This window comes from Heteronotia binoei, chromosome 5 (assembly GCF_032191835.1).
Source record: "Heteronotia binoei isolate CCM8104 ecotype False Entrance Well chromosome 5, APGP_CSIRO_Hbin_v1, whole genome shotgun sequence".
NCBI lineage: Eukaryota > Metazoa > Chordata > Lepidosauria > Squamata > Gekkonidae > Heteronotia > Heteronotia binoei.
Genome location: NC_083227.1, coordinates 73,645,639 through 73,663,144, shown reverse-complemented (window position 1 = coordinate 73,663,144; position 17,506 = coordinate 73,645,639). Strand labels below are relative to the sequence as shown.

The following is a 17,506-nucleotide window of genomic DNA, read 5'->3' as shown; positions in this document are numbered from 1 at the left end:
ATTATTTTTATTATGTATTCTTTCAGATCAGATTCTTCATCTTCTGGTACACCTCTCAGACGAATCTGTGTCTCCATCAACTTTCAGTCATGTATTATCACCTTTTCTTGTAATTTTAACAAGGTGGAATCGTGTTTTCACTCTCTTCCATCTCTTGTACTTTTTTGTTATTACTACAGTCTCATTTCTGAGATTCTCTATTTCTTTTTTTAATTCTTTTTTTGAGTCCTCCATATCTTTTCTTATTTTTTTTAGATGCAGTTATCATTTCTTTCACCCCTTTCATTATCCTGGCTTCCATTGCATCTAATTGAGCTTGAATTTTCTCCATTGAAGCAGACCTAGCACGAGTTTGCTTCAGGTCTGACATGTAAAAAAGATCTCATCAAATTAAATCTGGACCGTCAGGTTTAATAGAGTGAAGCTTGCCCTTTCCAATGAACCCAATTTCGCCGTCCTCTGAGCCTTCCAGGCTCAGATATAATGTTTAAAGTTTTTATTTTTTTCCAAAATGGCTGTTGTGACTTTTGCTTCACTTAAAAAAAAATTTCTTCTTTTTCCTTTAACCAATTCAAATCTTCTTCACCACTATCCAATAGTCCTTATTTTATAATTGCCAACTCAGTTGACTCCACCAATTTTTATTGTCCCGGTCACTTTAAAAACGTTGTTAAAACTTTGTCCTCCCAGCAATGGCCGCCGATGTTTCTCTCTGATATTATAATTCTAGAGTAGGCTATTTACTTCTCTAACTTCCTTCTTCTTTCTCTGGTACTTCCTGCTTTTCCTGCCACCAAGTCTTGTTTCACTGGTAGAGAAATCTCACAATATCTGACGTACTTCCTGTGTTGACTATGAGCGCTGCAGATCTATGACAATGGGGCTACCTCCTCAATCGCAGATAAACTAAACAATAAATTTCTTTCTCCTTTTAGCACTGTCTTTTAAATTTACGAAGTTCAAATTTAGCCCCTTTTCTTCTCCTTTCAGGCTTCCATTATTTCCAACTCCCACCTTTTAATTTTGTTTTGTTTAGCTTTAGTTAGTCCTGGAGTGAAAAGATAGCAATCAGTACCTTTTTTTTGTAGTTTATCCATATCAACACCAGTCTTTTGTAAATTAGATGTTTAAATTTGTAAAAGAAGATTCGGATCCTGTCGAGTTTATGTCAAATAAATGACTCTGGAAACTTCTGCAGATGATGAATATCAAATCAAATCAAATCAAATTTTATTCTTATATCCCGCCCTCCCCCGCCAAAAGGCGGGCTCAGGGCGGCTCACAGACATGGCAAGCCATGATTTAGTTAAAACAGATACACAATGATTTAAATGGTACAGTTATAAATTAATTAAAGTTTAAAAATATAAAAGAGAAAAAGAGAAAAAGAGCTAGAAAAATAGATAGAAAAATAGAAAAATAGAATATGCAACCTCTCCGGAGATCCCTTAAAGCCTCAAAAGAGCTCCCCCCCCCCGGGGACTCCCTTTCAGCCAAGGTAAGTCTCCTCAAAGTATCTGTGCATATCTTGGACAATTCTCTAGCTGAGAAAAGAAGGCAGTAGGCATTAATTTGCCTTTTACTACCCTGAACAGAAGTGCCAGCCTGCCCCCATTAAGGAAAGCAGCTCAGCTCGCCATTTTCCGATCCCAGAAGTCCTCAACGGATGAACCATCTAAAAAGGTTTTAAATCTTTCATGTGTTCTATATTTAATTCTGTGGTGTTTCTTCTGTTGCAAATGCAGGCTTCTTGGTGAACTGGTTGTTGTTGACACAGACTGAAATTCTAAACTCTGGGATCCTAAATTTGGGAGGCTTCTGTGATCAGTAATTCAACTTCATTATGGACATCATGGTAAATATGAATCTGATGAAATTGAGAAATATTCCACCGAGCACCATGTGGGAACATCAGAGAAGTGATAGGAATTAAGAGCAAGCATTAACATGCATGGATTGCTGCCTTGTCGTGGCATATCATGGATTGCTGCCTTGTCTTGGCGAGAGGGCTTGCGCGGTTCAATGAGGCTGTGGGCTTTGGCATGCAGGGCCACCCACGATGGTCAGGCCACAGCTGAGAATCCAGACTAAATGTGATCCACTGGAGAAGGAAATGGCAAGCCAGTCCAGTATCCTTGCCAAGAAAACCCCATGAAAAGAAACAAAAGGCTAAAAGATATGGCGCTGGAAGATGAGCCCCTCAGGTCAGAAGGTGCCCAATAAGCTACTGGGGAAGAGCGGAGGGCAAGTACAAGTAACCACAGAAAGAGTGAAACGGCTGGGCCAAAGCTGAAAGGATGCTCAGTTGCGGATGTGATTTTGAAAGAACAGTCCAATGCTGCAAAGAACAATACTGCATTGGAATGTGGAATGTAAGATCTATGAATCAAGGTAAGCTAGATGTGGTCAAACAAGAGATGACAAAACTGAACATCGACATCTTGGGAATCAGTGAACTAAAAGGAACAGGAATGGGTGAATTTAACTTAGAGGATCACTGCATCTATTATTGTGGGGAGGAGTCCTGTAGAAGAAATGGTGTGGCCTTTATAGTTAACAAGAGAGTGAGGAAGGCAGTAATGGGATACAATCTCAAAAATGACAGAATGATCTCGGTCCATATCCAAGGCAAACCATTCAATATCACCGTAATCCAAGTCTATGCCCCAACTCCTGATGCAAATGAGGCTGAAGTGGACCAGTTCTATGAAGATCTACAACACCTTCTAGAATTAACATTAAAAAAAGTTGTCCTCCTCATCACAGGGGACTGGAATGCCAAAGTAGGAAGTCAAAAGGTGACCGGAACAACTGACAAGTTTGGCCTTGGAGAACAAAATGAAGCCAGGCAAAGGCTAATAGAGTTTTGTCAAGAGAACAAGCTGGTCATAGCTTCCAGCAACCTAAAAGGCTCTACACATGGACATCACCTGATGGGCAACACAGAAATCAGATTGATTATATAGTCTGCAGTCAAAGATATAGAACCCTACAGTCAGATATATATCCCTACAGTCAGCAAAAACAAGCTGGAGCTGACTGTGGCTCAGATCATGAGCTACTCATCGCAAAATTCAGGCTTAAACTGAAGAAAACTGTGGAAGTCATTAGGCCATTCAGGTTTGACCTTGATCACATCCCTTATGAATATACAGTGGAGGTGAAGAATAGGTTTAAGAAACTAGAATTGATAGAGTGCCTGAAGAACTATGGATGGAGGTTCGTGACATTGTACAGAAGGCAGCAATCGGCACCATACCAAAGAAAAAGAAATGCAAGAAAGCAAAGTGGCTGTCTGATGCGGCTTTACAAATAGCTGAGGAAAGAAGGAAAGCGAAAGGCAATGGTGAAAAGGAAAGATTCAACCAACTGAATGCGGATTTCCAGAGAACAACAAGGAGAGATAAGGAGGCCTTCCTGAAGGAACAATGCAGAGCAATAGAGGAAAATAATAGAATGGGAAGGACAAGAGATCTCTTCAAGAAAATTGGAGAAATCAAGGGAACGTTTCATGCAAAGATGGCCATGATAAAGGACAAAAAATGGTAGGGACCTAACAGAAGCAGAAGAGATCAGGAAGAGGTGGGAAGAATACACAGAAGAATGATACAAAAAGGATCTCAGTGTCCTTGACAACCATGACAGTAAAATCGATGACCTTGAGCCAGACATCCTTTAGAAAGCATTACTAACAACAAAGCGAGCAGAGATGATAGTATCCCAGTTGAGCTATTCAAAGTCCTAAAAGATGATGCTATTAAAGTGATGCACACATTATGTCAACAAATTTGGAAAACAACAATGGCCACAGGATTGGAAAAGATCGGTTTATATTCCAATCCCAAAGAAGGGTAATGCCAAGGAATGTTCAAACTACCACACAATTGCACTTATTTCACATGCCAGCAAGGTCATGTTAAAGATCCTACAAGCTAGGCTTCAGCAGTATGTTGATCGGAAACTACCAGAAGTTTAAGCTGGGTTTCGGAGAGGTAAAGGAACTAGAGATCAAATTGCCAACATTTGATGGATTATGGAGAAAGCACGGGAGTATCAGAAAAAGTCTATTTCTGCTTCATTGACTATGCTAAAGCCTTTGATTGTGTGGATCACAACAAACTGTGGCAAGTCCTTAAAGAGATGGGAGTACCAGACCACCTCACATGTCTCCTGAGAAACCTGTATAAGGGTCAAGAAGCAACGGTCAGAACGGGATATGGAACAACTGATTGGTTTAGAATAGGAAAAGGGGTATGAGAAGGATGTATATTGTTACTCTGCTTATTTAATTTATATGCAGAGTACATCATGAGGAATGCTGGCCCAGAAGAAGCACAAGCAGGAATTAAGATTGCTGGGAAAAATATCAACAACCTCAGATATGCAGATGACACTACTCTAATGGCAGAAAATCAGGAGGGCCTAAAGAACCTCTTGTTGAGGGTGAAAGAGGAGAGCACAAAAGTAGGCTTGAAACTCAATATCAAAAAAACTAAAATCATGTCATCTGGCCTCATCACACCTTGGCAAATAAAAGGGGAAGACATGGAAGTAGTGACAGACTTCACATTTCTGGGATCCAAGATCACTGCAGATGGTGACTGTAGCCATGAAATTAAAAGACGTTTGTTCCTTGGGAGGATAGCTATGGCGAATCTGGGCAGTATAAAAAAGTAGAGACATCGCCCTGCCAACAAAAGTCCGTATAGTTAAAGCGATGGTATTCGCAGTAGTAATTTATGGCTGTGAGAGCTGGACCATAAGGAAGGCTGAGTCAGAAGAATAGATACTTTTGAGATGTGGTGCTGGAGAAGACTCTTGAGAGTCCCTTGGACTGCAAGAAGATCAAATCAGTCAGTCCTAAGGGAAATCAACCCAGACTGTTCCCTGGAAGGTCAGATGCTGAAGCTGAAGCTCAAATACTTTGGCCATCAAATGAGAAGGGAGCACTCCCTGGAGAAGATCCTGATGCTAGGAAAGACAGAAGGCAAAAGAAGAAGCGGACGGCAAAAGATGAGATGGCTGGACAGTGCTACTGATGTAACAATCATGAATTTGAACAGACTTTTGAGGATGGTGGAAGACAGGAGGCCCTGGCGTGACGTTGCCCATGGGGTCGCAAAGAGTCGGACTCGATTGTGCGACTGAACAACCAGAACATTAACATGCAAGAAACTGTTTGGGCTCAACTGGAGTTTAATTTCATTTTGTTTTAATGTCTGAATGCAACCACAGCCCTTTATGCACTTAGTATAACCTACAGCCCACCTGCATTCTTACTATCCAAATAGGAAGTTTTGATTCTGATGAAGCATGTTTTCTCTCACGATATGGTGTGAAAATGTCATTTTTTTTCTACAAATCAAACAGTTGTCCAGAATTGAGTTGTTTTTATGGATCATTCTCTTTTGAGCACTCCTGCATGTTTGTGGAATTTAATATTCTCTGGAAGCATTCTAAATTACTCTTCTGTATGATCGCTTATAGATTTGCACAGCTGTATTACCAGTATATCTTTTTGTTAACATTATGTAATAGGAATAAGCATTTCTCCTTTCTTTTCTTCCTTTCCTTTCTTTTTTGACAATGCTAATTGTCAAGTAGAATGCAAGAAAATAAGACACACCTAGTTTTTAGAGGAGCCGCCCTGCAGCTCCTTCTTCCGACACGCGTCGGCTTCTTCCTAGCCCCCAAGTCTCCCCCCCCCCAGCCTCGAGGCTCCTACTCCCGAGGAAGCGCAGCGTTCCTGCAGCCCCATGTCAGCCTCCGCTTATTATTTTTCCTACAGACTGGTGTCGTCGTCATGCAACTTGAGCCGGACCCCCTCAGCGCTCTTGGCCCCACCTCGTGGAGGGGAGGGCGTGCAAAGATTGGACCCTCCTCCCCGCCATCGCGTGTGCACAGATTGGACCCTCCTGCCCGCCGTCAAGCGCTCGCCCTTGGCCACGTCCCTTTTTTGCAGTATTCGCTCCATAAGTCGCACACACTTTCCCCCCACTTTTTTGAGGGTGGAAAGTGCGTCTTATGGAGCGAAAAATACGGTAGCTTGTATTTCTGCTTGCATTCTACTGAATGGATTGTTTGGCCTTCACAAGTCTCTTTGTATGATCCTTTTGGACACATTTCTGAGATGGTTTGGAGAATGTAGTTTGTGAGTTTCATACTTTTGTATGGTAAAACAACGGTCACAGTTCCATAGCTATATTGTGAAGGTTTCACAAGAGCCTTTTGAGTAGGTTTCAAAAGCCTGCATAATCTCTTTTTACCAAATATCTTCTTATAATTTGGTGAATCATTCTCTTGCCCTTCACCTTTACCCTTAGTCCTCTGTGGTTCTGAGTGTATTCTCAGCTGCAGCCTCTCAAAACATTTTCTGCAGCCTCTCAAAACATGTGCTTTTCTGAATGGTGTTGTGAATTCTTTGAGGCTTCTGATTCTGGACTATGAATCTTCTGGGGAAGAATTGTAGCAAACTAAATGAGATTCACTTAGGGTCTGGTCAGGAATTGTTTATGTATAAGAAATGCTTTGAAGTAGTTACTGAGTTACTTGTTGAAGATGGATTGCACTGTGAGATTAGAGTACAGTTTCAGAGGGGAAAAGGAAGATGGTTCTCTTTGGTCATAGAAATGCAAGTGGTTGAAGAATGATTTGGATATTGGCTTATATAAAACTAGAATACTTTTTATTAGATTATATAATAATATTGATGGACACAGGCACTGTAGATTGTAATGCAGTTTATTGTTATATTCTGACTATTAATAAATATGCATTTTACTTATTAAGAATTGTATAAACACAGCAATATCATAGTGTTGTTTTTGTATATTGTTATTGTGTCCATTGATCATGTTGTTGTTTTTTTCTGTGACCAATGGTCTTCATTGTGAGAACTTTGGATTTCCCCTATTTTAATCAAGTATCAACTTGCCATTGACTTGCAGGTGGTATCTTTTTTTCTGGCTGAGAGTAGTCCTGAAGTTATGTGATCTGTCACCAAATTTTTGTCTATCATAGTATCTTTGAGACCCTCTCCTGCTGTGTGACCATCTTGTAATTTTACTAGTAGCATAATTTTTTTTCATCATCATTCTGTGATTGTTGTTAATATTTGTATTGTGATTTTATTGCATGGCTCAAGATCTCCAGTTGAAGGAGCTTATTGCCCCCCCAAGGTCGGACTAAAGAGTCAGACACAATGCATTGGTATAATAATTGGACCACTTTATAATAAACGGCAAGGACACCCAACCAGCAGCCTGGCCAAGGCTAGGGGTCACTGCGACTGCTCCCCTGCCATTAGCGGGTTAGAGACCCAGACCCCCAGCCGGAACTGTGTGACTCAGCTCCCGCCAGGCAGGCCCAGCAGGGAGGCATGCACCAGAGGGCCCGAACCCAAACGCACGTCTCGACGGAAGGCACCCTCTAGTCGAGCCTCCAGGATGGTCTGCATTCTCCACACCCCGGGTCACCAAATCCCAAGGTTGGTCATGCCAGACTCCTAATTTCCCAAAAGGGGGATGCTTCACAGTCCTCCCCTAGCCGCATAGTGCCCTAAACCCCAAAACCTGCCTACTAAAGTGACCGCCTATTTAACAGCACCTCCCCATAGCCAAATCCACAATCCACTGCACTGCTATGTAGGGTAGGCAAAAAACACACCCCAGCAACTGCCAATCAGCTGGGGTGTAAAAAATTCCTACCTGGCCCCCCAAATGAGGCAACCAGCAACTGCCTACATAACAGACAGGGCAGGCGGGAGGGCCGATCGTCTGCAGGACTGACAGCAAAGAGCAGGGATCTGGCCGTTAAGACAGCCAGACCCTGCCCCCAACATTGCATGCCCAAACGGGCAAACACTGACTTTACCCTCCCAGGGAGGCAAACCAGGCTAAAGCAGCCTAGCAGCTTTGCTGCAGGCTGCAAGCCTTAGATTGCCCCTCAAGGTTGGAATAAAGAGTCAGACACAATGCATTGGTATAATAATTGGGCCACTTTATTAAATATCATAATAAATGGCAAGGGTACCCAACCAACAGCCTGGCCACGTCTCAACAGAAGGCACCCTCTAGTTGAGCCTCCAGGACTGTCTGCATTCTCCACACCCAGGTCACCAAACCCCAAGGTTGATCATGCCAGACCCCTAATTCCCCAAAAGGGGGATGCTTCACAGTCCTCCCCTAGCTGCATAGTGCCCTAAAACCCAAAAACCTGCCACTACTAAGGCCAAGTCTGTATTCTAAGGGCTTAGCGCCCACTGGGAGGCCCAAAGTCACCCGCAACCCTTGCCGCAAATCTCTCAGGAAAAGCATATTACCCTTTTCTGAGAGATGCACCCCATCCCCTCTGTAGAGGTCAGGAAATTTCGACAAAATGTCTGGATGGGGCAGATAGTGGCCCAGCTACCCTTCCAATACCTTCTTAAATTCCTTATTAGCCTTATACCGGGCCCTCTCAATGGCTGCAGGGTCCCAAGCACAGCGCCAAACAAGGCGGGGCAGCATGGCTGACCAAATTATAGTGGTCCCAGGCCATCGCTCCTTAATAAACTGAAAATCATTGCGGGTCTGCCAAACTAAGGCCTTACCCTTTAACAGCCCCAGATCATTGCTTCCCAGGTGAACGATTAAAACCTGAGGAGGAAGACCCACACTATCTTGAAATAACAAAGGCAGCAGGCCCGGCCACTGAAGGCCCTGGTGCCCCCAGCATTCAATACAAACATGTTGGCTGAGTCCCAGTTGAGAGCCAACCGAAGTTCTCTGCGCCTGATGAGTGGCCCAAAACACGTGGCTGTGGCCACAGACGAGAACTTGGCTCCTCTGGCCAGGAACAACAGCATCTAAAGAGAAAACACAGTTAAACATGAACAGAACCAATAACCGTCCAACAAGAAATTACTTAAGGCCTGAGGAAAGGTCGAACGTAAGACTTGTAGGCCAATGAACGCCAATGGCCCAAGTGCTGAATGGAGGAAGAAGGATATCCCATAGCGGCAGCTGTCGAGGCTGCCCCAATTCTAAAGGAGTGGGTCCCAAACTGCACCCCAGTCAACCCCAATTCACCTAAAGCCCGTGATGTCACCACCCAAATCTGATGCTTCGTCAATGGGCTACCTCCTCCTTGGGCCCCCGGACTGCCAAATAAGCAGCCAAGGCGGTAACTGGACACAGCTCAAGCTCGGAACGACTATCCAACTCAATTACGGTACCTTTTTGCAACTGATCGACGGACAGTAATCACAGCCTTACCCACAAATCGATCCGGGTCCCTTAACAACAGAGCCTTACCAGAAACATCATTTCTGGACTGTGCCACCAGCTTGATGATTCTAAGGGCCCCCCCAAAAGCTACTAAAGACGTGGAATGAAACAAACATGCTTCAAAGGAAGAAGCACACACCACATCCCAAATCCCCTTCAAACCCCGCAGAATCGACGGAGACATAGGATTCCGCGTATCTACCCTGGGTCCAGCCTCTCTGGCCCACCCCTCCAGCATCTTTCGAAGACAAAAACCAGCTGTTTCCTCCCTATAACCCAGCACCTTAGTGGCAAAAGCCAATGCAGACAGGCGCCTCCAATGGATCGCACGGCTAATCCCTTACCTCGAAGCGAAACACAGTAATGGAGCAACTGCTCCACCGGGAGGGGCCAAACAATGTGATACCCTACCTCAGCCCGAAAGTCTCCAAACTGCCGCACATCCCGTTCGTAAGACTTCCTGGTGCTAGATGCAATGGCTAGGCCTATTGCTCTGCAGGCTTCGGCTCTCCAATCAGCCATAGCTCCTGGGGCATTGGCACCACCTCTCTGTTGGCCAGCTGATGAAATCTCTCCATCTGTTTACGAGAGAGAGCGTCAGCCACCCCTATACTCATTCCAGGAACATGCTTGGCTAAAAACAAAATATTAAGCCGCAAACAATGCAGAGTGAAGGCCCTCGCCAACCTCATAACCTGCCAGGATTTGGATGAAAGGGAATTAATACCGCCATATTATCACACCAAAAACGAACAGTGTTTTTGGCCATATCCTTCCCCCACAGCCAAACAGCGACTAAAATGGGAAAGAACTCGAGAAACATAAGATCTCGGTTCACACCTACCTGTATCCAGGAGTTTGGCCAACTATCTGCACACCAATGTCCACGGAAATAGACTCCAAAACCCAAGGACCCAGCAGCATCAGACATGACCTGGAGCTCAGCTTCAAGCCTCATGTCCTCTTTCCAGAAGGAGACTCCATTGAAGAACTCCAAAAATTCCTGCCAAACCCTCAAATCATCCCTCATGCTGCAGGTAACCCGAGTTCTATGCTGAGGCAAACGTAACCCTGCCATAGCATCACATAACCTTCTAAGAAAAGCCCTCCCCAGAGCAACCACTTTGCACGCAAAGTTGAGGTGCCCCACTAGTTGTTGCAACTCCAGCAACAACTTTTAAAGAAGGAAGGCAAAAATCCTAGCTCTCAATTCAACTATTTTCTGAAGAGGTACCCTGGACAGCTGCGCAACAGTATCAATCTCAATCCCCCAAAAGGTCAGCTTTTGGGTCGGACCTTCCATTTTCTCTGGAGCCAGAGGGACTCCCAAGTTCCACTGCCAGCTCAATAAAGCCAGACAGCAGCTGCCCACAACGCCCAGTCCGCTTGGGACCCACGAAGAGGTAGTCATCCAAATAATGAACAACATCCTGTAAACCCCACTTTCTCCCGCACAGCCCATTCCAAGAATGTGCTGAAACACTCAAAAGTAGAACATGATACAGAGCAGCCCATTGGCAATGCTCTAGCCATGTAAAATTGGCCCTCAAAAGAAAACCCCAAAAGCTCAAAATCATCGGGATGCACAGGTAGAAGGTGAAATGCAGATTTAATATCGCATTTTGCCAACTCTGCACCCACCCCGCAGCGTCTCACCACGGCAACAGCCTGGTCGAAGCTGGTATACCTAACTGAGCATAAGTGCTCGGGAATCCCATCATTCACAGACTTCCCCCTGGGGAAGGAGAGATGGTGAATCAAACGAAATTCACCAGGCGCCTCCTTTGGCACCACGCCCAACAGCGAAACCCTAAGAGTACCCACTGGAGGATGTGAAAAAGGACCCAAGATCCTACCCTCCGCCAACTTCTTGGCAATCTTGTCTCTAACAACCTCTTCCAAGCCCTTAACTGACTTAAGGTTTCCAGACATAAATGGGACTCGAGTCCCCTGAAAAGGGATCTTAAAACCAACTTTAAAACCTTCCAGCAAATACAAACTGTTAGCCTTTCGAGGGTACCTCGACAGCCAATGCTCAAGAGGCCCCACCCTTATCGGGCTGGGCCCCTTTTCTAGCTTGATACGATCCTCCACCCCCACCAGGCTTCTTTGCATTCTTACGCCCACGAGCTCTGAGGCAGCTGTCAAAGGAGTGGGACCCACCGCACATGGGGCATTCATGCTTGAACTGGCAAGCCTTCCTGCTACACACTCCCAGAGAGCCAAATTCCCAGCAGAGCAAGCGGGGTTGAACCGCCTGCCCCACTGAACCGCGGGGAGAGCCTGATGAAGTCGAAGAGGTTGTAGATGACCTGCTCACCAGGTGACCGCTGTCAGAGCGATCACCCAAGTTAAGCCTAGTCGGGGACGTGACCTGCAGCCACAGCTGCTGATGGATACGGTCCCACTGAAGAGAGGGATACAGGGCAGCCCTCATCCGAAATTCCTAATCGTACTGCAACCAGGCAGGGCCGCAAAATGCTGTGTAGTTCTTATAAATTATATCCAAATATTGGGAAAGGGCAGCTGGCCACCACGGCTGCGCCCAGGCAATCACCCTGGCATAAATACAAAACCCCGGAAGCCAATTTGACCAGGTCCAATTCACCTTACACTTTTTAAATTTCTCCTTCTCTTTCTCATCCAACTCCTCCTTATCTTTTTTCTCCAACTCTCGAAAGAGAAGAGAAAAAATGTTTACATACTCCCCTTTCAAAATTTTCTCCCTGGTTGCGGGTAGCAAGTGGTCCCCTAACGGCAAGGCAACATCCCCAAAGGGCAAAGATGTAAAAGGAACCATCCCATAAGGAGAAGTTGCGTCCATAAGAGAACCTGCTATGCCAAGGTGTCCTGCACCCAGATAAGCCTTGCAAGGGCCACCTTGCCCACTTGACCAAACCCAATTTGAAAATGACCCTGCCCGAGGGGAAGCAGGCACCCCCGGACTCGCAGCAGAAGTACCCTTCCTGGCCAACAAGGCAGGCCCCCATGGTCCCAATGGTCAAGCCTGCCCAGCACCAGCCTGCCAATTGTCCCCAGACTTACCTACAAATCCAGTGGGAACCATTGGCAATCCGACTCCTGATGCTCCAGCCGCTGACACTGCACCCACATCAGGACCGCTGGCGCCAACGTCCCTGCCAGGAACAACTCCACCAGACCTGCCCTCAAGAATAGACAGCCTGGTAAGTGTATTAGCTTGCTGACCCCTCTTGGAGGCCCTATCCCCCTTCACCCTTCCTGGAGAAGGAATACCTGACGCCTGCTCCAAAGCCCGCAACCTACGTATAATATTAGCATCAACCGCTACATCGCCTTCCTCATCAGATGAGGATGACGGGGGTGGTGGCCTCTTAGCAGGAGCCTTGGGTGCCTTAGGCACTGGCTTCTTGCCCTTGGACTTGCCCGACCCTTTACCACTTGACATTCTCGCAGACAGAACAGAACCTACAAAATGGCCACCCACAGATGTCTCCTAAGATGGCGGCCTCCCGTTCAGCAAGAAAGGGACTTAAAATGGCCGCTCACAAGTGCTTTTCCAATGACTATCTTCCCTCACAATGAAGGGACTTAAAATGGCCGCCCACCAATGCTCTCTGCAATGACAGCCACCCCTTTCAATAAGAGGACTTAAAATGGCCGACTCCACTCCCCCCTTATCCAAAGAAGGCAGCCCCCAGCAACCAAGTCACCATAAACACCCGCCTTGGGACTCAAGCCTATTCCGAAACTCCCTCCCAAGAAAGGGAGGGGGCAGACCACCCCAGGCTCCAAAGAAAAAACTGAAGAAAAACTGAAAGCCCGAGCCCCCGGCAGACCACCACAGCCCCAGGCAAACTCAGTCAGGAAGAATGACTCCGGAGCCCTCAGGAACCATCCAACAATGCCGCCACTGCAAAGCCTTCCATGCGCTCCTACAGCCCGATGCCACCAAGGAGGCCTCCCCGACGCACAACAAACGATGAGCTGCTCCAATTGTCTGCAGGACTGACTGACAGCAAAGAGTGGGGATCTGGCTGTTAAGACAGCCAGACCCTGCCCCCAACGTTGCGCGCCCAAACAGGCGAACACTGACGCCAACCTTCCAGGGAGGCAAACAAGATTGTTAATAAAGGAAAAGAATAAACCCCATTTTTACACAAATGAAGCTAAAGAGCCACCCCTCCCCCCCTGTTTATAGAAATCTTGTCAATACAGTCATCCATCTCTGCAATTTCTGGTGCCTTAGAAAGCCATAACTGTATTTTTGGAACAGAGGAGCTCTTCCATTGTTTAGCCCAGACTACTCTAGCTGCTGCTAAGAGATTTGATGTTGGAGACCTTATCAGAGGGTTTTGAGTTCTTATATATTCCACAGTGCTTTTACATTGAAATGGGGCCTTGGGAGTATTGGACACTGTAGGCAATAATGAGTCATTTGAAATGGTATTTTTCACAATTGTGTTTTACATGTTTGTGCTTTCCTACTTCTTTTTTCTTTTCTTTGATCCCCAAGAAAGAAAGAAAGAAAGAAAGAAAGAAAGAAAGAAAGATATTATGAGTCAGTGCTGCTTGTGAAAGGAGTAGCAGAGCAGATGTGTGGGGTAGCGCTGAGCAGTGAGCCCAGTTTAACTTTCTCTTTCTGGAAGACCTGGAAGGTAGAACACATGGCTTAAGTGCTGGTGGGTTGCTGCTGAAGTGGATAGGTTCGGTGCTTGTTTTGTGCATGCTCAGTAGTCTCATGGCAGTAGATAATTGGTTAAAGTGTTACACTTCACCAGCATACTGTGAATAGGAGGAGTGGAATTTGGAAATTTAAGTTCAAATCCCCACTCACTTGTGAAACTTTGGTCCTTGTCAAACTAGCTTACTTCTCAGGGGTATGGTGGGGATAAGAGGGGAAAGAGAGAACCACCTTCCTTGGAGGAATGTGGGATATAAATGTAATAGTAATAATAACATCCATGTAGTTCTAGTTATAACTCTCTTTTTTCTTTTGCGTGCACACGTGTGCATGGTGGGGGGGGGAGAGAAAGGAAACAAAAAAGGTTTGATAAAATGCCTCCATCAGAAGCAAAAGTTTATAAGAGATCTGTCTGTTGACGTGGGGCTGACAGATAATCAGAAGAGGGAGAATGGCATAAATAGATATCCAGCCTCCTCCCATCCCATGCCTGATTTTCTAAAGATTAGCTCTGCCACTGAGCCACAACCCCTCCCCCTAGACATTATGAGGTATTGCTGTAATGTAACAATAGCACAATATTTTTAAAAAATGTGGATGCATCCTGAGACCTTCTGTCTCATCTCTGAAAGAGTGAGAGAGAAAGGAAGGTGTATGCATATGTGGTTTGTCTGGGTGCTCTTGTTTTTGCATTGGGGTGGCGGCGGTTGCAGCCGTCCCTTTGCTGGGCTTGATCCTGACTCCGGGATCTCTCACCCTAGGTAGTCTTAAATAGAGAAAGGGCATGGTGCACTCCATCTCTTGCCACTGACTTCCTCCTACATGATCCTGAATGGGCAGCCCGAGATGCCCTCATTATCTTCCTCCTTGGCCTTTTTAAAGGCAATGTGGCAAGTCGGGCTGGTCCCTATGTTTTTCTAGGGTGCTTCTCCTCATGAGATACTAGGGCCAGCTGTGTTCCTTGCTGATTAGCTGTAGCGATAGCTTCACCTTAAAGGAGGAGCTTCTCTGCAGTAGCCTTCTGAAAGCAGTTTTGAATAAAACTTTATTGGTCTTAAGGGTGCCACTGGACTCTTAACTCTGAAGTAGCTTACCAAGGGTTGGATGTTTCCTCTCCTTGAACCTAGCTACTTATAAAAGAATGAGAAAAGTTGTGTGTGTGTTTGCTTCTTCATTATATCACGTCTTATTGTGAAAAAATGTATGTAGAGTGGGGGCAAGTCAGAGTCAATGTCGTCTAAAATGGGATAGATTTTTTTTTTTAAAAAAACCCAGGATAAATATAAGTGCTTAAAGAGGGAGAAAAATACAACTGGGATGTCTCAGTTTGTCCTGCTATGACTTTGATATCATTTTTGTGATTATAGAGATCATTTATATTCTCCTTTCCATGGTCAAATCCTTTCTCAAAGCCTCCAACAAAAATAATTTGAAATTACTGTAACTGACTGAATTGCACATTTTGATGTCTCACAGAGAAAAGACAGGGTGGCAAGAGAGGGTTTTTTTAAAAAAATCATTATTTTTTGCTTGACACTAGAAGATATATGTATGGTGAGCTGGGAGCATAAATTCAAAACACCTCCCAGGTGAGGAGTAAAAGTATTTACGGCCCTGCTGGAAGCTAATTGTTTCTTGCAAGAGGCTGTTTACAAGTCTGGTTTATACTGCCTGGCAGGATGGAAGGTTGAGAGTTGATTTATTATTCAGGGTTACCCTTGGGCTGTTGACCCCACTTGCTGTTGCACTGGTTGTAACATTGTATAGTTACTTAGCCAATGTGCTAGTCCCTATGCTTGCAGAGTTTTTATGTCGTGTGGCTTCTGTCAGGATTATACTATGCTGGTGTGCAGAATATATTTTTAAGTGTTACAGCCTTTGTATAGAGATCCCTCTTCTGTGACAGCTTTGATTGCTAGATCCAGGTGGACAGCTTTGGTTGCTGTGATATGTCAGCTGGATTCAGTTCTGCATGTCTATGTCTAGCTGCAATCCCAGGCCTATTACATTATATATTAGATATCTCCTCATCTTATTGATTGCACTGACTTACATTATGCAGTCCACCTTGAGTGTCAGTTAGAAAGGTGGACCATAAATAACATAAATATATAAAATATGCAGCGCAACTAATGAGATTCAGTACTTGAATTGCGAAGGTTCAAATTTCTCTTCTATTGTGAACTCTCTAGATGTTTTCCACCTTGAAACTGAGGATGTTAATTTGTTTTATGAGGATGAATTACAGCAAATCACTTTTAAGTCAAAATGCTGTCACAATAAATATGGGTACTATAATAATAATGGCGGGCATTGTGCTGGTTATCAGCTCTTCATGTTTTCATTGTGGTAGCATCCATTCTGCATGTCATTTTGTATTTTAGGGAAGAAACACAAAGCTGAATTTCAGCTCTTAATTGACCAAATGAATAAGCGGAAGAAAAAAGGAAATAAAACCAAAACAGAAGAAGAAGAACCACAGCAGAAAGAAACAGCAGCTGAAAAACCACCTTTAGTGCTTGGTATGCATTGTTCTTATTCCCAATTAATGCAGAATGCTTACGTGTATAATTTTATTGGTAAAAATGAAGGTGAAGCACTTCAGTTTCCATTTCCTAAGGTGTTAATCCCCTTGAAAATGTTGATGTCAGTGAGCTTAAAAGGGTGTAACTCTGCTCAGTTTCATTTCTAAGCCATTTTTCATATCTAAGGTGGGCTGAATTTGAGAGGTAGGTAGTCTTCGATTAATTGAAACTGAAGTCGTTAGAATAACATGTACATGAGTTTTTTCCAGTAGAGATCTTTAGGGATGGGCACAAACTGGAGCACGAATCATGATTTCTGCTAAAAATGGCTGATTTGTGGTTCATTCTGAACTGGTTCATCTGATCCCGCCACACCTGAACACGAACTGGCTTTTTTTCTTGGCATGCTTCGTTTTTCCAGACAGTCTGGCATGATATGATTCCCCAGCCCTTGCACTTCTGGTCAGTTTCTAGTGAAACTGACTAGAAGTGGCAGCTCCACTCTCCCTGTCCCCCTGTGCTTCTGGTCAGTTTCCAGTGAAACTGACTAGGTGCCACAGTCTGCTCTCCCTGGCCCTCTGCAGCTTCTAGTCAGCTCCACTGGAAATTGAACAGAAGAACGGGGAGAATGGAGCTGTTGCTTCTAGTCAGTTTCCAAGCTTCCTGGGGGTGAAACTGACCAGTAGCTGCAGGGCAGCTTCTCTTTCTTTCTCCTGCTTGACATACTTCAAGGAGAGCAGTTTACTGGGGGTTCCTGCTTTGGGGTCTGTAGATCTCCCCTAAAATCCAATTTGCACCAAACTTGGAGAGCTGGTAGAGTAGAGTCTGCTGAAGAGTTTGCTGCCAGTTTGGTGTCCCTAGCTCACTCAGGGGCCATTTTACGCTTTCTCAAACTGAACAAACCAAGGGAAACATAAATTGTTCGGGAAATTGAAAAAACATAAACCGAACTGAACCACCAATTTGGGCAATCCATTGAACCATGAAACAAAACAAGCCACCATTTTCACATTTCATGTCCATCCCTGGTTATCTGCCATTAATCATGTTTC

At 44.8% G+C, this 17,506-nt stretch overlaps 1 protein-coding gene across 3 annotated transcripts in view; it reads left to right on the top strand.

The window, feature by feature from the left end:
• RAD18 (RAD18 E3 ubiquitin protein ligase) overlaps positions 1–17,506 on the top strand; it is a 207,641-nt gene that overhangs the window by 82,547 nt on the left and 107,588 nt on the right. For all 3 annotated transcript variants that reach the window (XM_060239602.1, XM_060239603.1, XM_060239604.1), the window contains one exon: positions 16,314–16,451. In XM_060239602.1, coding sequence (XP_060095585.1) covers positions 16,314–16,451 — 138 coding nt within the window. The remainder of the gene's footprint in view (positions 1–16,313; positions 16,452–17,506) is intronic.